Source organism: Mesoplodon densirostris, chromosome 9 (genome assembly GCF_025265405.1).
Source record: "Mesoplodon densirostris isolate mMesDen1 chromosome 9, mMesDen1 primary haplotype, whole genome shotgun sequence".
Lineage (NCBI taxonomy): Eukaryota > Metazoa > Chordata > Mammalia > Artiodactyla > Ziphiidae > Mesoplodon > Mesoplodon densirostris.
In genome coordinates this window covers 19,241,666-19,262,076 of record NC_082669.1, presented here as the reverse complement: position 1 = coordinate 19,262,076, position 20,411 = coordinate 19,241,666, and the positions used below count along the sequence as shown (strand labels likewise).

Here is a 20,411-nt window from a genome sequence, read left to right as displayed (position 1 = left end):
AAGAAAGGGATTTTTTTTTTTTTTTTTTTTTTTTTTTTGGTCTTATCGCTTGGCTTGCGGGATCTTAGTTCCCAGACCAGGGATCGAGTCTGGGCCCTGGCAGTGCTGAGTCCTAAACACTGGGCCACCAGCGAATTCCCTCAAGGGACTTTTTAAAAAATATACTTTATTTTTAGAGCAGTTTTATTTTATTTTATTTATTATTTTTTTTTATATTATATTATTTTTGTGGCCACACCACAAGGCATGCAGAACTTCCCCACCAGGCATCAAACCTGTGCCCCCTGCAGTGGAAGCGCAGAGTGTTAATCACTGGACCACCAGAGAAGTCCCACAGCAGTTTTAGATTTAGCAAAGATTTGAGAAGATAATATGAAGAGCTCCCATATTAACATCTTAAATTTGTATGATATATTTGCCACAATTAAAAAGCCAATATAGGGACTTCCTGGTGGTCCAGTGGTTAAGACTCCGTGCTTCCAATGCAGGGGGAACAGGTTTGATCCTTGGTCAGGGAACTAAGATCCTACATGCCCTGCGGTGTGGCCAAAAAGTAAAACTTAAAAAAAACAAACAAACAAAAAAAGAGAAGCCAATATTGATACATTATTATTAACTAAAGTCAATAGTTTGTTCAGATTTCCTTAGTTTTTACCTAATACCTTTCTTCTATTCCAGGATACTACATTACATTTAGTCATCATGTTTCCTTAAGCTCCTCTTGAAACAAAGCAGGACACTGTGGGGCCCTACCAGGTACAAAAAGCCCCTCTGTGTCCCCCATTTCTTCTTTGTAGAAAAAGACTTTGGTCTCCTAGGCCTTCCCTGAGATCCAAAGAGCAGACTCAAGCAGTTACTACTTAGGGAAGGGAGGGAATACAGAAAGAAAGAAAAAGTAGGCAAGAAACAATAGTTCAAGGGTAAAACAGAGTCCTAGATCCTCCTCAAGGGATATGCACAACAATTTAATGCACATCTTTGAGCTGTCATGCAGAAACTAATACCACCCTCCAAATCCACCCACCCCCCAGGTGAAGAATGGTGACTACATGGGGACCCCAGAGTGGTTTGAACCATAAAGTTTATGATTAAGATTCCCGAAACACCTTCGTATTACCTCACCACCAACCAATCAGAAGAAAGTCATATATGTACCCTGCATCTCTCTAGCCAAATGTTGATTTTAAAAAAACCCTTCCCGTGGGGAATTCGGGTCTTTTGAGCACAAACCACCCGTTCTCCTTGCTTGGTACCCTGCAAATAAATGCTATACTTTCCTTCACTACAACCTGGCGTCAGGAGATTGGCTTTGTTGCACAGCAAGTGAACCCACGTTCCCTTTGGTAATACTCTTGGTTGTGACGGTTTCCCAGACTTCCCTTGTTTTTGGTGACCTTGACAGTTTTGAGGAGTACTGGCCAAGTATTTTGTAGGATGCCCCTCTATTGGAATTTGTCTGTTTTCTTCTCATACTTTGATTGATGATATGTATTTTCGGGGAGGAAAACCACAGAGGCAAAGAGTCATTTTCATCACATATCAAGGATACATAGTATCAACATGACTTACTGTTGATATTGACTTTGAGCACCTAGCTGAGGTAGTGTTTTTTAGGTTTCTTCACTATAAAGTGACTCTCCCTCATCCCCATCCCCCTTTCTATGCTGTACTCTTTGAAGAAATTCACTGCATGAAGCCCACACTTACCACCTCCTTGAGGACAGAGTATCTACATAAATTGCTTGGAATTCTTCTGCAAGGGAGACTTGTCTCTCCCTTCCCCATTTATTCAATAATTTCTTTAGGTCACTATGGAATCATGAGTATTCATTTTATACTTTGCATTATAACCCAATACTACTTTATTTTGTTGATCACATTGTTCTAGCTTGGACATTGGAAGCTCTTTCAATTGGCTCCTGTGCCCCTTTGAAATGCCCCATCAATGTAGGGTGGTTTTGTTTTTTGTTTTTGGAGCATTCCCTTACTTTCTGGCACTACAAGATGTTCCAGGCTTACCTTACATATTTTCTGTGTCAGTCCTGAAATCAGCCATTTCTCCAAGGAACCCTGGTTCCTTTTATTGGGAAATGGTGTTAGAAACCAAGATGCAGGCCAATAGGTGTGCTCTTTGCTACTGGAATGAAATATGAAACCATCTGTATCTCTATTAAGCTAATGTAAGTTCATACTAATGAAGAGACTTACTTTTATTGTATAGTATTTTGTACCATTTGAGTTTATTTTCTTTTTCGCTAGGTCCATATTTTAAGTTTTTCAATCATTTAAAAAGACATAATATGGCAATTCCCTGGTGGTCCAGTAGTTAGGACTCCACTCTTTCATTGCAGGGGTCATGGGTTCGATCCCTGGTTGGGGAACTAAGATCCCACAAACCATGTGGTGTGGCCAAATAATAATAATAATAATATGTTTGAAGTTCCCTAGTGATAGGATAAATTGTGTATATGTCTGTCTTAATAGTTGTGGATTACTAGATGCAAAAAAAAAAGTTCTATTGGAAGGGTCTGTATAATCAAAATTTTGTGAATCAAGCTTTTAAAAATATATTAGAACTAGGTGATTAAAATAACTTATGTGAGTTTTTCTTTTGTAAAGAATGATCCCCTTTTTATCCATATGTTGCATGAGGACCTCCACATAGTCAAAATGGAATTAATTATCTTCTTTCAACCTCATTCTTGAACCTGTTCCTATTTCAGCATCTTCCATCTTGGTGAATGGCATATCATCCCTCCAGTTGCCCAAAGAAGCAGCTTAGGAGCCATCCTGGATTCCTTCTTCTTTGTTACTTTTGATGTCATTCTACTGTCAAGTCTACTTTTAAAAAAAAAAAAATTTATTTATTATTTTTGGCTGCGTCAGGTTTTAGTTGCAGCACATGGGATCTTTCATTGTGGCCATGGGCTTCTCTCTAGTTGTGGGGTGAGGGCTCCAAAGCGTGAGGGCTCATTAGTTGCCCTGTGACATGTGGGATCTTAGCTCCCCAACCAGGGATTGAACCAGGGTTCCCTGCATTGCAAGACCGATTCTTAACAACTGGACTACCAGGGAAGTCCCCATCAAGTCTACTTTTTGAATGACTCTCCAGCTCCTGTGCTTCTCTCTATCTCCACTGCTACTGCCTGGGGCTTAGGCCAGGATTATCCCCAAGGCAATAGCCTCCTATCAGGTCTCCCTGCTTCTCTTCTTGCTCTTCTCAAAAGTCATTCTCCAAACCAGCCAAAAACAGTTTTAGAAATGCAAATCCAGTCAGGTCCATCCTTAGCTAAAATCTTCTAAAATGATCCTCCATTGCCATTAGCCCTCTCCTTTTATACACCCAGGGTACTGAGCTCTCTTTTATCTCTGGGCTTAGAGGCCTGCTTCTTCCTCTGCTTGGAATTCCTTCCCCCTTTGGCCATTCCTAGCTTCTGCCTTGGTTTAGCTGTCCCTTTCATGGATCCTTCCCTAAGAGCCAAAAGCAAGGTTAGATGTTCTTCCTAAATAGGTCCTTAGCAGTCTTACCACACTGAAGGGTACTTACCTGAATTCACTATTAGACTCTAAACTCCAGAGTGTAGTGGAGTCAGACTGTCTGAGTTTCATCCCTGGCTCTGTCGTTTTCTACCTTTGTGACGTTGGACAGTTATTTAGCTTCCCCTTGATTGAATCCCATAGTTTAAAAAATAAGGTTATGTGAGAATATTACCTAATTCATAATGTTAGTGTGAAAATTAAATGCAGTGCTTGGCACATAGTGAGCACGTGATAAACGTCAGGTCTTATAATTGAGTTTTGGAGCCTTGGGGAGCAGTTTCAGTTAGATCTTGGTATATTTTGAGCTTCATTTCAAAAAAAGGTACACGAGTGTATGTATATGTTATTTGATGTTGCCAGGAATAGCTAATTTTATCTGTCAAAAATTTCTTCCTAGCACACTCTTTTGAGTCACGGATTTTGGCTTTTAAGTAAGCTAAAGGTTGTTAATTGGGAGAATGGCCAGAAAAACTTACCCACGGCTTTTGAATCACACGTTGAGAAAACTTGGCATCACAAGCGTCAAGCTGCCTTCTGTTTCTGATCACTTTTCTTTCTAATTTAGTTTCTCCCACCAAAAGGGATTATAATTGATTTTCACTGCAGAGTCCATGGAAGATGTCACAAGATGTAAAGGCAATTATTTTCGAGTAGACGAAACCCATATTTGCTGAGCGTCGCTGTTGGCTTCATCCCAAATGCTAAGCAGTAGCAATACTTCCCTAGATTGAGAGGACGTGCCACGGGTCTGGAGGAACTGCGCACATCTTGGCTGAGAGAAAGGTTTCTTCTCCCGTACACCTCTGAAATTCTTAAAACAAAACAACACAACAAAAAAAGCGGCAGCATCTTATTTATGAAAATCTCTCCAAGAGCATACAGGTCAGTGGTCTGGGCCACGAAGGCTTTGAACCCAAGTCCTGTCTCAAGATAGATTTCCCTCAGAGAACTGCACTTTTTCCCCCTATACTCTGAATTTTCTTTTCTTCCCTCTTTTCATTTCCCAGCATTTATCCCTTCCCTCCCTTTATTCTAACCTTAAGAGAACAACCTCCCTCCTCTTGAGTTTCCATATTCTACTCTTCCGATCATGCTTCTTTTTTTTTAATTTTAAAATTTATTCCACTCATGCTTCTTATCATTTTCTAAGCCTAGGCATTTGTCTCTGCTTTGAAATTCCTATAAAAAGAAAGGAATCTGGAAGTGAGTTTTCGTCAACACTAAAGCCAATATCTTGTAAAATAATGAACATTTACAAAAAGAGTAAAACTGCAAGCAGAGAAAAGAACAATGCTGTTCAACCCTTCTCTCTGTCTATCTGAAATCGACACATCAAGCTTTTGCTCATCAACTTGCTCTAGGAAGTCTCCCAGGCTCCCCCTTGGATTGAACACTCCTTCTTGGAGATCTCACTGTATTTTTATTTCTACCACACATTTGACATCATCTGTAGTTGTGCCAGTTCCTTCCGTGTTTGTGTTAACTCCCAGTAGAAGTAAGTTTCTTGAGGGCTGAACTTTATCTCTGTGACTCTGGGAAGTTTCCTAACCTGTCTCACAAGCATGAGGAAGTAATAATCTTTCATCACATTGTTGTGATGGTTAAATACAAGAGAACTTTCTGGACCATGAGAGTTCATTCTTTTCTCTTTCCTCTGTTGTTTTATGGTCCCCTCCATGGTGCTCATGCTGGAGGGGACACACAGCACTGATTCAGAGTATGGGGTCTGGGTTTGAGACCCTGCTCTGCCATTCCCTGAGAAATTCAGTAGATATTCTTAACCTCTCCAAGACTCATTTTCCTTGTCTGCAAATTGGGGGTAATAAAACTATTTACTTCATAGTATTCCTGCAATAATTAAATGAAGAGTGGGTAAAGCAATGAGAACTCAGCATACGGTGAATACTCACCCAGTGTTGGCTGTTATTATTATCATAATGCTCAGTGTAGATTTGGTGCCTAAAAAAATACTTAAAATAAATTGGGAAAAATTCATAGCACTGTCCTTTTAATAAGCAGATCAGCAGAGGTAACATTGGTCACCGTTTTCTACCCAATGGCTGTCTTCTTTTCTATTTAGTTTGCCAATTTATTTTACACCTGGACCTTGTAAACCATTTGCTGGATCAGTTCAAACTGCCTTCATGTAATAAAAATCAAAAATTGTTTGGAAGACAAAAGCCAGAAGGAATTAGTAAGTGGAATTATAATCAAATAGGAAAGGTGTTTAACAGAGGGTGAATGAGAGATTCCCACCGGTATACATCTTCTTTAAAATCTTAATTAGAGTTCTGGAAAAGGCAAAGTCATATGCTAATGTAATGTTAACCTAATTACACTAGGAACAAATGGAGATGCTAATACGGGCTGAGGACCAATATAAAGAAATCTAAATAAGGCTTTCTTTCTTCCAAAGAGCTCATAATGTATTATTCTTTCTTTAAATTAATTTTTATTGGAGTACATTTGATTTACAGTGTTGTATAGTTTCTGCTGTGCAGCAAAGTAAAACAGTTATATACATATATCCACTCTTTTTTAGATTCTATTCCCATATAGGTCATTACAGAGTATTGAGTAGAGTTCCTTGTGCTATACAGTACGTCCTTATTAGTTATGTATTTTATATATAGTAGTGGGCGTATGTCAATCCCAAAGGGCTCATAATGTATTATAAAGCTCTCATTCATCTGAACAGTACTTCCAGAAAAGTGAAATAGATTCTTAACTTAGCAATATTGTTTTCTTTAAAATTTTTAAAAATTTTAATTTTATCAATGTTATGGTTTCAGGAATCAACTACTTCTACAAGGGTGAATAAGAACAGCAGCCCCCTCCCCCAGCTTCCCCTTCCCAGAGACAACCACTTTTAAATCCTTTAGCTGATTCTTTCATAGGTATTTCCATATCTCTAAATAATATTCATGCATTTTGGGTTTTTTGTTTTTTCTTTTCAGTTTTCTCACCCTGTGAGGTGAGAGTTTAACTCTCTTTCCTGTGTCCCCACCGCCGCCAAACCATACACACTCCCCCTTTCTCCATCTCCCAATCCAGGGGCCGAATTTTGGTTAGATTAAGAGTGAGGATTCCCATTATTATACTTCTGTTTTCTATTCAGAATGGAGCTGTATGGTAAGCAGCTATTACTTTTTTATTTCCTGGGCTTTTTTTTTTTTTTTTTCATGTTCTTTTGAGGTTTGATTGTCTTGGGGGTTTTTTGGTTTCTTTCTTTTGTGTTATTTGCTTAGTTTCCCATGACCACTGAAACTTATCTCTATGTAACCTCAAACCTTCCTCCAGCATAATCGAAATCTCTTTCCCCTATGTTCCTTATGTCCAGTTCATTCACGTGAGGAATGTGATTAGCTACATCTTCTTGTAAAAGCCTCTCCCAGAGTGGTCTGAGTCGCTTCGTGGCTAAGAATCTCCCTTTACCATCCTCCTGTTGGGCCCCCTCTGTCTCTGCCCGCGCGGATCTCCATTTTCCTGGCTCCTGGCTTCCTCCTTCTCGGTTTACTCATCCTTTAGGTGGAACACATCCTCTACCCGCACCTCCCTGAGGAGGGGTGTGTGGCAGGTAAAAGTTCTGAGAACTTGCGAGCCTGAAAATGTCTTTATTCTTCCCTCATACTTGATTTATAACTTGATTGAGTACACAATTCCGGGTTGGAAATAATTTCCTCTCAGACTTTTGAAAGCCTTGCTCCATCGTCTTCCACCTTTCAGATTTCCTGTTGAGAAATCTGAACTCATTCAGATTCCCTTCACCTTTGTGTTGTGCTTTCTCACTGGAAACCTGGAGAATCTTCTCTTTGAACCCAGGTAATTTATGTGGGTTTATTTTCAGACACTGTGCTGGGGATTTGATGGGCCCTCCTTCTAGTTTTTCCTAAGGGCTCATTTTTGTTTTCTGAAAAAAAATTTTTTTAATAGCTTCCAGTTCTGATTTCATGGGTGTACTGAAATAAGAATCCACAGTTTCTCTGAAGACATTAAGAGTCGTTATTTTTCACTGTACTTTTCCTCCTCCAGCACACTTTGTTTTCACTACATTTTTTTTTCAGTTTGTTTTTTGGTCTCTATTTTTTCATATTAGAACTTTTTCTCAGGTCTCCTCAGGCTTGACTGTCTGCTCGTATTTAAAAGGAGGGGACCTCAAGAGCTGCCTGGAAGCTCTGGGTGAGAGGGGGAGGTGTCCTGTAGGGAGAGCTGGCCGGGAACTCCTGATGTCAACACCCATGGCTGTGTCAGAAGGTCTTTTCTCTTGGGTCTGAGAGATCCCCGCCTAGAAAAAGACTTATTTGGTCTTCTGCCTGGAAATGAGAGATTGGCTGCCATCATAGTGGGTTGAGGAAGAAGTTCTGCAATTAGTATGATACGTCATTTACTTAACTCACCTGTTTTCTGTTTCGGAAAAAGACCTGCTTTAACAGCTCTTCAGAGAGATGAACTGTCTCTGCTAGGGTGAGGGAGGGCGGTCGCCGAGCACTGCAGGAAGACAGGGGCGTCTAGGGATCTGCTTTTCAAACAGCGTTTCAACCAAGGTGCCTCATCTCAGCACTCCTTTGCCGGAAGTAGCTGGTGCCACCACTTCTGGAGCCTCAGTTATTTGGTCCTTTAAATGGACTTTGTTCTTGACTTGCCCTTCCTGGAGGAAGTAGAATTCATTCTTCCTCAGTTCCACCAAGTCAGTACCACTTGTTCACCTGCTTTGCAGCTTCTAGAACTTTGGTGCTGTTTCTTCTCATACTCACTTTATCCTTATAGGTTTATGCCTTTAAAAACTCCCTTTAGTTTTAGTGCAATTTAGGAGAGAGTAAAAATCAGTAAAAATCAATCAGCTATCTTTTAGCAGTTTTATTTTCTTTGGGTGAAAATCCTACATCTGATATCTTTAAGTGTTGGCAGAGTTTTGCAGCTGCCTTCATTTGGAAAAACCACAGGCAGCAGGCTTTGGGCATGCTCAGCTTGGAATACCTGCTCCCTTTCAGTTCTGAAATATACAGTCGTGCTTTGGATTCCCTCACAGATGGACTATTAAAAATAAAAATTCTCCAGGGACTATATTCAGTATTTTGTAATGACCTCTAAGGGAAAAGAATCTGGAAAAAAATAGATATGTATGTATAATTGAATCACTTTGCTGTACACCACCTCAAAGTAACACAACGTTGTAAATCACCTATACTTCAATTTAAATAAAATAAAATTCCCTCTATTACTGCCCCACCCCACAAATTCTCCAAATGGAGAACCAATAAAATGTTATAGGAATCCGATTGCAAAAAGCGTTTTCAAAAGTACTTGGCATTTAAGTAGGTTCTTCACTGTGGTAGACGGAGCAGTGGCCTCCCCGAAGGTGACCATATTCTAATACCCAGAAACTGTTAAGTGTTTTGTTTCTTTTTGTTTTTTAAAATATTTATTTATTTATTTTGACTGTACCAGGTCCTAGCTGTGAACTCTTAGTTGTTACCACTGGATCACCAGGGAAGTTCCTGTTAAGTGTGTTAAATTACGTGGCAAAGAGGAATTAAGGTAGCAGGTGGAATTAAATATCAAAAGCAATGGTAGGGGGGACTTCCTTGGTGGCCCAGCAGTTAAGACTCTGAGCTCCCAATGCAGGGGACACGGGTTCAATCCCTGGTCAGGGAACTAGATCCCACATGCATGCCACAACTAAGGGTTTGCATGCCGCAACTAAGGAGCCAGCGAGCCGCAACAAAGGAGCCTGTGTGTCACAACTAAGACCTGATGCAACCAAATAAATATTTTTAAAAAAGCAATGGTAGCAAATCAGTCGTCTTTAAGATAGAGATTATCCTGGCTTCTCTGGGTGGACACAATGTAATCACACGGGTCCTTAATGTGAAAGAGGGAAGCAGAAGACCAATGTCAAGAGTGTGATGAGAAAGACTCCACTGGCCATTGCTAGCTCTGAGGATACAATGCAGCCAGAGGAATGCAGAGCTGGAAAAGGTGGGGAAACTGACCCTCCTCTAGGGCCTCCGGAAGAAACAACCCTGCCAACACTCGGATTTCAGCCCCATCACACTCATTTCAGACTTCTAACCTCCAGAATTGTAAGAGAACACATTTGTGTTGTTGTGAGCCACATTTGTGGTAATGTGTACAGCAGCAATAGGAAACTAATATACTCACTATGAAATAAAAACGTGATTGTGATGCATGTTCCGTTAGATTTTGAAAAAATTTTCAGCATGTTGATTACATTAACTTTGCCCTCCCATTTCTTCCCTAGAGGCAGATTTATATGGAGTTAAGGAGTCCCTTAGAAGAAAGGGATCTGGGTCTCCAAGTCTCTAGCAATTTGTCGTCATTTCTGTTCTTATTCTGAAGAAATTCTCATGTTCAAACCTAATTGTGCTTTGGTAATTTTATATTGTTTTTCTTACAGAGATCTCTACAAATTTTATCTAGGAACTCTGCTGCAAACTGTAGATCTGCTCCTGCCCTTGCCTCTTCTTATTTTTCAGAGTTAGAAACATCACACACATACACAGCCACACATACACAAGTGTGTATATATTTTTAATCATAGGGAAAGGAAAAATAAGAGTTGCAGTAAAGGTTCAAGTGGCTAATGAAACACCCCAGACACAAGCCCTTCCACAACATCAAATCTGCCAATGGGGGTTTGAAGAGAAATATGTTACTGGCCTGGAAAAGGGACTAATTAATATCTTAAGAAAGTTGGTCAAAATGGTAGTTGATTCTGTCATAATCTTAACAGGACATACCCTAAAGAGGAGGAATGGGAAGAATCATCGGAAGAGAATCTGATGCATTAGAATTGAATTCAATCCAAATAAACAAACATTTATTGCATTCCTATGCATATTAGATGCTGGGCTTTGCCTGGGGCTGGAGGAGAGGTGTCAGGGGAATGACGGCCTAGAGTTGTCAGAAAAAGTCATCCAAAACTGCCTCATTGTACATTTTCATTATGTAGAACTAGAGGCTCCATTTTTAAAGCATATATATAAATTCCCCTGTCAGATTATCTTCTTTTCCTTTCTCTTTCTTGAGGTCACTTTACCATTGGGTACCAGTTTTTGTATTACGTTCAGAGTCGCTTTCTGCCAGACAAAGTGTTTTACCTCATTTAATCCTCTCAGCAAGTCCCTGAGGTAGAGTCTTACTGTCACTTGAAAAATGAAGAAACTAGGACTCAAAGTGGGATTTGATTCCAGGTGGTCTGTGCATATAACCACGATGCTCTCCTGCTTGTAGAGCATTTTCTGCCAATAAAGGTTCTCATTAAATGTCCAACAGGGGCTAAATCACATATTGTGTGTCACAGGACCGTGGCTCTCATCCCCTTTTTCTGTCCTCACATACTGGATGGTTATGGCACAGTCCTGCTGCCTGGGTGAGTAATTCTCAATGGTGTAGTTAGTGGTGAATGGGGCATATAGGTACGACTATATGTACCTTGAAAAAACCCTGACCCCTCGGGTGATGGGTGATGTTTACATGACCTGTTGGAGGTCCTAGTCTAGAAAAATCTTTATTGATGTCGGGGGATTAAAGCAGGTCACAGAATAGCATGTATGGCATGATCTCACTTTTGTAAATATTCCTATGTGTATAATAAGTATTTGTACGTGTAAGAGCATTAACCAAACTGCTAACTGTATTTTTTTTCTGTGATTTTTATGTTTTCTACGTTAGTGTGTCAATCTTGTTTCAAGAGGAAAAAACCAAACAAACTTAAAAAAAACTTTTCAGGAAGTAAACCCCCGTGGAGGGTTATTTCAGGAAGCCCTTGGCTGAGATGTGGCGGGAAGTCATTTGGGCTCCAGGAAATTGGCAGCCCTTGGAAGAATGAGAATGAAATTCTTTACCACGGTGTTGCTTCAGGGAGAACAAAGATCTCTGAAGGAGCGATAATACAGTCTGGAGAAACTTGGCTGACCAGGAAGGCATCTAGCTTAGGGGGCAAAGCCAAAACTTCAAATACGTCCTTTGCCCAAATTTAGGAAAAGGGGTGACCACCAAGAACAAAACCCTGTAGGAACGTCTTTCCTAATTTTGTCACAATTAGACCTCAAGCTCTTATGTTGTGTGTGTGTGTGTATACAAGGTGTAACCGAATGAGCCTGTGTTTGTGTGCTTTGTTCTCCCTGTGGCGAAAGTCACAGTAAAGAAAAAGGAGAGACCAGAGATCTTTCCTTGTAAATTCTTCCCGCGTGAAATGCACATTGTGGGGGGGCACACTGCACGCTGTCGATGGACTATTAATGGCTAAGTTAAATATAATAAGCTGGACGGCAGAGAAAGTAGAGGATGTAATTTAAAATCATGATCCTAATGAAAACGGCAGGGAAGTTGAAACCCTTTGAGTAGGAAAGAGAAAGGAAAAAAGGTTGATGTTTTTGTGCTAGAAGGCCAAACGTGTTTTTGGTTCTTTATCCATGTCTAGGCTGTTAAGAGAGACAATGCACTAAACGTATCTGTTGTCATTTATCTACTGAACTATTTGGTGAGAAGCGATTCAGGAGAGGCGGGTGCTCTATGGTGGCAGGGACACAGCATCCTTCTGTCTTGTTGCTTTAGCTTGCACGGCCTCAGTCTCAGGACCTCAGGTGGCAGAGCCTGTGTTTCAGGCAGCAGGATGGAAGAAGGAAGAAAAAAAGAAACTGCCACCACGTGACATTCCTTCCTGTTTCTACCTACAACGAGACTGGAAAATACTGTCCTTATGCTTGGCAGCTGTGTGTAAAAACATCGGTGTATCTCTCACCACAGGTGCATGAAAGATTGGTATTGGGGCACTCCGAGTACCCTCCGCCATAAGCATCGCTGCAGGGTATCTTAACCTCGGCAGTATTGACATTTGGGGTCAGAGAACTCCTTCTTGTGGCAGGCCACCCTGTGCATTATTGAGTGAGTTTAGCAGCATCCCTGGCCTCTACCCACCCGCAGCAGTCCCTTAGTTATGACAACCCAAAACACCTCTAGGACATGGCTAAGTGTCATCTTCCCCACTGCCTGTTGAGAAATACTGCTCTACTGTGTGTAGGAACTGTGTTAGTCTCCGGGCAGGAGACAAAACCAAACCATAAATGAGATCATTTCAGGCAATGGTAAGTATGAAAATAAAATATGATAAAAATAAAACAGGGTAAACAAAATAGGGTTGGGAGGAGGTACTGTGTATGTAAAAACGCTGAGAGGGGAAAGAACTTGGCTTGTTCTAAGCGGACTCTGAATGCCACTGTGGTCGGCAGGGCAAGTAGACGGAGGTGAGGCTGGAGAGGAGGTAGCGGCCTGATGAGGTCTCAGGGGTCTCATCTGAGGTGCACTGGGAATAACTGCTAGACTTTAAGCAGGTAATGCTGTGGTTTCTGAGTGTGTGGACCTAGGGAGGAGACGGGCAGGGAGTGGTGACCGCAGTCCAGGTGAGAAGGGATGATGGCTTAGTTTGGCAGTGGCAGTGGGGCTGGAGAGAAATAAAATTGAAGGAGGAAGAGAATTAAGAGGGGAGACGGTTAAGGCTATCTTTGGGGAAGCCCAGCTGGTGTCAACGAGTGTCTATTTTCTACCAGCTGTGAAATTCACTCCAGCCCATTACAGATTTGTCCTGCACGTTCCTGCGTTAGTTTCCTGTGGCTGCCGTAACAAATTACCACGCACTTGGTGGCTTGGAACAAGTTTCCTGTCTCACAGTTCTCAAGGCCAGAAGGCCAAAACCAGTTTGGCTGGGGTGTGCAGGGTCCGGCTCCTGTGAGAGGCTCCAGGGAGAACCCGTCCCTTACCGCTTCCAGCTCTGGTGGCTGCAGTGCTCTGCTTTCTGCATCTGTGGTCACAGCGCCTTCCCCTCTTCCGGGTGGTATTCTCTCACTGTTGTGGCCTCTCCCGTTGCGGAGCACAGGCTCCGGACGCGCAGGCTCAGCGGCCATGGCTCACGGGGCCAGCCGCTCCGTGGCATGTGGGATCTTCCCGGACCGGGGCACGAATCCGCGTCCCCTGCATCGGCAGGCGGACTCTCAACCACTGCGCCACCAGGGAAGCCCTGCCTCTTTCTTTTAAGGAGACCTGTGATGGCATTTAGGGCCCACTCAGATCATTCAGGATAATCTCCCCATTACAAGAGCCTTAACTTCATCACTTGGTTCGCCATATAAGGTAATATTCACTTTTTTGCCAGAGGAGAATATTCACAGATTCCAGGCATCAGGACATGGACATCTTCTGGGCGGCTGTTTTCAGTTTTGTAGTGTTGGGAATCATTTTTGGCTATACAAGGAAAGACAAAGTCATATGTTTAGAGATCAAGGTGGAAAGCAATACTGTGAAATAAATGCCACTTGGTAAATTTAGAGAAAGAAATGCTAAAAAAAGAAAATGGTATTTTGATTAGTGGTGTTTCAAGAATTCTAGGAAAGGAAGGCGGAAGAATAAAAAAAATTCAAAAGTGCTTCATGGCCTTCAAATAACTCATTCTAGATATTAGTCAAGGCATAAAAGGACCGCTGTATTTACGCACTGCATCGTGGGCCCTCAAACGTAAGGTGTGTCACCTGTCAGTTGGGCCGGGCATGGCTGTTCCGCTGTGGTGGGATGTAGATGGGAGGGATGGTGAGAAGGCAACGGACAACGGGATGGGAAGGCAGAGCCAGACCAAGCCCCAGAGGCGGGGCAGAAGGACAGGAGCAGGTGCAGCCATGTGGCTGTGGCTCTGAGGTCCAAGGAGGCTGTGAGGTCTCAGCAGGCAAGCAGAACAGCTCCGGGACCACAGCATGGGTCTTTAGAGATCCAGGCAGGTTGGTGGCATCAGGACAGCACCATAGAAAGCAGTTAAATTCAAGGCTCTGGACTGGGGTTCCAGGTAATCTACTTACCAGTACTGGGGCCCAAGACAGAGCGCAGCAAGCAATGAGGATGACTAACGCCAAATTCTAGATGCTCAGCTAGAACTTCTTAAGTGCAACTTCCTGGAGTCTGGAACTTCAAGGTACATTTGCAAGTAGGGACAGAGTCTGACAAAACTCTTAAGCAACTTATAGCAAAGGGCAAGAATAACACTTCTGTGTTTGAACCTATAATACAGCCTAAGATATAAAGAAGTCTTCACTGGGACTTCCCTCCTGGAGCAGTGGTTGAGAATCCACCTGCCAATGCAGGGGACACGGGTTCGAGCCCTGGTCCGGGAAGATCCCACATGCGGCAGAGCAACTAAGCCCGTGCGCCGCACCTACTGAGCCTGCGCTCTAGAGCACGCGAGCCACAGCTACTGAGTCCACCTGCCACAACTACTGAAGCTGCCTGCCACAACTACTGAAGCAAACACACCTAGAGGCCATGCTCCACCAACAGGAGAATCCACCGCAATGAAAAGCCTGCACACCGCAACGAAGAGTAGCCCCTGCTCGCCGCAACAAGAGAAAGCCCGTGCACAGCAACAAAGACCCAATGCAGCCAAAGAAAAAAAAAAAAAGAAGTCATTACTGACAGGAGGAACACAACTTAATAGGCAGTCTAACTAAATCCATGGAATACGTGTTTATTTATAATAATAGGATTTGCTAAACACCCTCACCGGCAAGGAGAGTCATAAGAACTAAGCAGCAGAGCTCGAGAGGCCTTCAGTGTAGTGTAAAATACATGACATGGGAGCCAGACTCCATAGTCCAAACCTTGGCTAGTACATGGCAATATTTTTTTAAGCAAATTATAGCTAATTTGTGTATAAAAACTAGAGTAGTATCTGGGGAACTAGGACACCTAAATTCTAGACTCAAATCCTAGCCCTGGATCTAACTATCCTAGTTAACTTGGGAAAACTGCATACACTTTTCAGGCCTCAGTTTGCAGACCGGGACAACTGAGAGGGTTGAGGACTAAGAATACTTAAATGTATACTTTAAAGTGTCTTCTGGGAATCCTTCAAATCCTTATGCTCTTCAAAGAGCACCTGGACTTTCCCCTTGCTGTACAGTCTGCACAACTTTGCAAATCACTGTGTTATCTTAGTTTATATAGTAACCCTGACCTAAATATTATGATTCCCATTTCGGAGGTGAGGAAATATAAATCTAGCAAGTTTGAATAATTTGTACAAAGTCCCATGGCTAAATTAGTGCTGAAGCTAGGATTATAATTTGGTTCTGCCAGTTCTAAAGCTGTGTATTTTCTACCTTCTGTATGTTACTCTGTCATTAGACTTGTTTTCTGTTCACCAGGCCAGGATCACAAACAGTATCTATATCCTTAACCAGGCAGATCGCACTTCGATGTTTCTAAGTTGCTACTTGTTCAGTTCTCTCCTCTGTCAGCGCTCCCTTGCCTTGTTATTTACGGTGCTGTCAGCCCATATGGTCTAACTCCCATTTCTTACTCTGCTAAATGTCTCCTACATGTCTGTTTTCTAGCAGTAACTCCTTTTATCTGAAATAAAATTCTTACGTACTTGCTCACTTCACCCACTTTACAGTGAAAAAAATTAAATATGCATGAAGTTGGTGCTAAAATGATAATAAATAACAAAGGATAAAACAAATACCAGAAAAGTAAAAACTCCAGTAGTTATTTTCCATTTTCTTTTATATTTAGGTCTTTATGAGACAAGGAAGATGGTTTTTCAAGTCTAAACACTGGAACAACCTAAATCGCATTAATATACAATCATCCTCTCCTAAAGGAAACTAAATGAATATTTGAATGGAAAAACAGTATTTAATATTTAGCTTGCAGAATACAGAAACATCTTGGCAAAACTGTGACGCCACTGTGTGTATATTTGAGGTAATATTTGTATAATTAGCAACTCTCGCAGCAATGGGAAACACTGCTTTTTGGATACATTATACATTTCCAAGTCAAGAATTCCACGTTGCTGTAAAATAATTTCAGTTCAGTGCTGTGGCAGTTATGCAAATAGATGTAAACTCCGTTCCCAGATGAGCTTTAAAAAAGCAGAATCTTTACTAGTTATGTGTTAGTAACACAAATGTCAACAAAAATAATCCCCAATAGGTGCAGAAGCACAGTAACGAAAATATAATTATCAATATAGTTGTCTTATGACAGTCAACTGCAGTACCATCAGGCTTAAAAAAATAAAACTTAAGGTCATTGTTTTTATTTTTTGCTCTTTCTGACTCTTCCCTATAAATATAGTAGCTACTTCTAATCATTTATCCTTAGTTAATCTCCCTATGAACAAACTTGCTGATACTGAATACTATTTTCAAATACACCATCGTCTGATTAAGTAAGAGTAGTATTCTTACTGGAAATTCATCAAAGCTTTTAAGGCTATTTAATGGTTTCATGCAACTTAAAAATCTAAGTTTGGAAGTAAGTGGCTAATGAATTTCTCCTTTTATTGGTAAACAGCCACCATACACCAGTGTTACTACCAGTATCTAGATAAGGTGTTTAACATGCTTATATTTCACTTGAGAGCTAGAATACAGACTTTACAATATATCTGAAACATCATCAAATATTGTGATAATGCCATTATGACAATAGCCTATGTGTGTGGCATTAAAAAAAATATTGGCTGGTCATAGACAGTATGTTTTTCTGAACTGAACTTTAAGTTTTCTAGAGGCTAACATGATAACAAATTTATCCTCTTGACATGGTGTATCACAGTCTTCTTTCATAAAGTTCACAGGCCTTTCTTATTGCCTTTCCCTGCACGATCCTGCAAGAAAAAAAATGTGACAGGTAGTTATAGCAAAAGTGAGAAACACATTCATAAATATGACAAGGACTTTTAAAAAACATCCTCTTTTCTGTGTATAGTTATTATGAGAATATCAAATTAAAACATAGATTGAGAAAGTCTCAAATTTAAAAAAACTACAAAATGAGTAGTTTTACTTGAAAAAGTACTTAGAGGGATAAAAAATAACACTCTTGAAAAGTTCATCTTTTCCCCTGCTTTAATCTATTTTGCTTTCATTTCACAGGTTATACAAGGAAAACAAAATTTCTAAAATTTCCCTCTTGCGAACTTAATGAAGATTTTTGGCAAAGAGAGAATGAAGAGAACCAAAAAACCCATATGGGGTGGCCTTGTTTTTTTTTGTTCTTCAGATATTGGCCAATAGAACTGGCTTCTCAAATTATACTCTTTGCTGATCTCAAGACGACTATAATACATGATTTAAAACTGGAGGAAGGGCCTCCCTGGTGGCGCAGTGGTTAAGAGTCCGCCTGCCGATGCAGGGGATACGGGTTCGTGCCCCGGTCTGGGAGGATCCCATATGCCGCGGAGCGGCTGGGCCCGTGAGCCATGGCCGCTGGGCCTGCGCATCCGGAGCCTGTGCTCCGCAACGGGAGAGGCCACAACAGTGAGAGGCCCACATACTGCAAAAAGAAAAAAAAAAAAAAACTGGAGGAAAATGGGATAGAAGTTAACCATAGAGATCATTTGCACGAAGAAGGTAGACATCTACACTGAGAAAAAATATCACAAACAATGGAGTTCCGGGGTTATTGTTGCACCCGGGAAGCTATCAAGCTCTCGTTGGGGCTGAGCATTTCTGCTTTCAGAGCAACTTCAGTAACATCAACTTGAAGCAATCGAGTCAGAAGACAGCATTAGAGGAGGTATATGACGAACAAGGTACCGCTTTTATGTGTTTACATGTATCTTACCACTTTAGATAAAAAGCACAGCTTTAATGGATCGCTATTCTGGATAAGTCCCTTCAGTGAAGGGTGATTTTCCAAAATGAAATTTTAAAAATGGCTAGTGCTGATGGGTTTGTGCTGCCCATTATCCTGAGTACATTCTGGGTTTTCTTTTCTACAAGAGAGCCAGGGCAAACAAGGAAAGGCAAACACTACATATTTCCAAGGGATTATTTTCTAATATTTATTTAGTGCCTATAACAGGAAGGGCATCAGATGGGGAAATCCAAACAATTTTAAAAGATGTGAAGTGGGATTTGTTTACAGTAAAGAAACAAGCTTTCCTCTCTTGCACCTGTTTCCTTAATGTTTGAACCGTCCTTTATTTTATGATTGTTTTATTTAAAGTAAATCAAGTATATAAAATTGAAAAGTTAAGTTTCCCCATGAACTTTATGCTATAATTCAATTACTGAGGTTGTTCTGACAACTGAAGTAAAATCCATGAAGGACAATTTGGTGCAGCTTTTTATTGTAGATGGTCTACAGCCATATTTTGCTTCTCAGCTGGGTTCAGAAGGTGAATATCAAAGTGTAAGAGTCACTTTTAAGAAAATGGTTCTCATTCAATGACACTTATATTTCAGAATCTTATTCAGGTTCTCCTGCTGGACAATGGAGGGTTAAGTAGGTGGATGGGAAAAAAAAGTGTCCAATCGAGAAATAACTCGTAGCACTGTACAGTTGTAGAGAGTTTTTCTTGTTTAAGTATATTTAAAGTGCTTTCTTGCCCAGGATCTGATTTAATGCTCATGAAATATTATAATCCTCATCTAAGTACTGAAGAAGCCAAGCTGCATGAATGTCAAATGATTCACCCGAGGTTTACAGAACTGGTCAACCATGGAGCTGAGTTTTTTTCATCAGATCTTTATCACAAGGAATTGGTTTTATAGGTGGTGAGAGAGTAGACACACCACACAGGGTGGTAAAAGACACCTCAGGTATCAGCAATGGCAGAAAACCATTCTTTGGGCTGGAGGGCGATGGAGGAGACAGTGTTAATGGATCCCAGGAACGAGGTCCCACCAGGTGGAAGATGCCCAGTGGGAGCTGGGACCATGGAAAGAGATGAGGCTGCTGTAGCAGATGCCACCCGAAGCGGAGAGAACAGGAGACTTTCTTGGCTTTCCCCCTCCTCCAGCCTTCAGTCTTCTACCAGTGCCTCCCTTTGGCTGAATCTGCCCAGAATCCAGACAGCGGACCCCAGAACCCACAGTCCAATGACCAGCACAGGTGAAGGAGCATAGTGGTTAATGATGGAAGTTCTGAAGAAAGATTTCCTGACTTTAAATCCAACTTTGAATGCTATCACTTTTCAGTTCAGTGACTTTGGGTACATTATTTAACATCTCTGGGTCTTGTTTCCCTCATTCACAAAACAGGGTATTAAAATATGTACTTTATCAATAATTTGATGGGTTATGAAGGAGAGAACGCAGATAACATATATGAAGCCATCAGCTAAGTGCTTGGTCCAGAGCACACCCTCAGTAAATGTCATCCATTAAGTATTTCAAAAACCTGGATACAAGGCTTAAATGCACCAAGGCCCAACTCTCAGCCTGGCACCTGGCATATCTGGGATGAGGACATTTTTTCAAAGACACAGGTATAAAAACTACTTTCTTGGAAAGAGATTACTCGTAAAAACTTTTGAACATCTTTTATCAGGAATGCATAAGCTGCAAACTGAAGCTTTTTTGGGGGAAAGAAAATGGGTTGAGGGTATCTTACTGTCACATACATTCTTGAGGGATTAACAGAATCATTGGCTGTTACCACAATGGGACATTCTCTGCTTCTTCCTCCATCCAGGGATCTAAACGTTTCTGATACCCTGGGTAGAGACCACCGGTGTAGATGCTCATCCTTGTTGACTACACCCTGATCTCACAAATGGGAGGGAAAAATAGTTCTATTTCTAGGCGAGAGGCTTCTAAAATGTTTCTTCACTTTCCATGGTGGATCTTTAAGTATGCGATGGAATAATTCTCATCATGCCATGGTGAAGTCAGCAATTTCAGGACCTCTGTTGTAGAGATGGAGAAAGGGTGGTCCTGCTGAAAATCTACCTACCTACTCCAGAGCATGAGACCTGAGCTCTTGGTGTCCTGGGTCTGGAGCACACAGGGTATCTATCCTTCTCTGGTCGCCCTACTGTCAAAGTAGGCCAGTTAAATCAGACATGCAAC

General features: G+C 41.3%; 1 protein-coding gene across 3 annotated transcripts in view; it reads right to left on the bottom strand.

The window, feature by feature from the left end:
* Positions 1 to 16,068: 16,068 nt before the first annotated feature.
* The window catches only part of LOC132495973 (B-cell receptor-associated protein 29), a 41,551-nt gene continuing 37,208 nt past the window's right edge, over positions 16,069 to 20,411 (bottom strand). Inside the window, exon 7 of one of the 3 annotated variants that reach the window (XM_060108078.1) lies at positions 16,069 to 17,221. In XM_060108078.1, the coding sequence (XP_059964061.1) occupies positions 17,186 to 17,221 (36 nt within the window). In that variant the 3' untranslated portion in view covers positions 16,069 to 17,185. The remainder of the gene's footprint in view (positions 17,222 to 20,411) is intronic. The other 2 variants (XM_060108077.1, XM_060108076.1) reach the window with 2 other exon arrangements.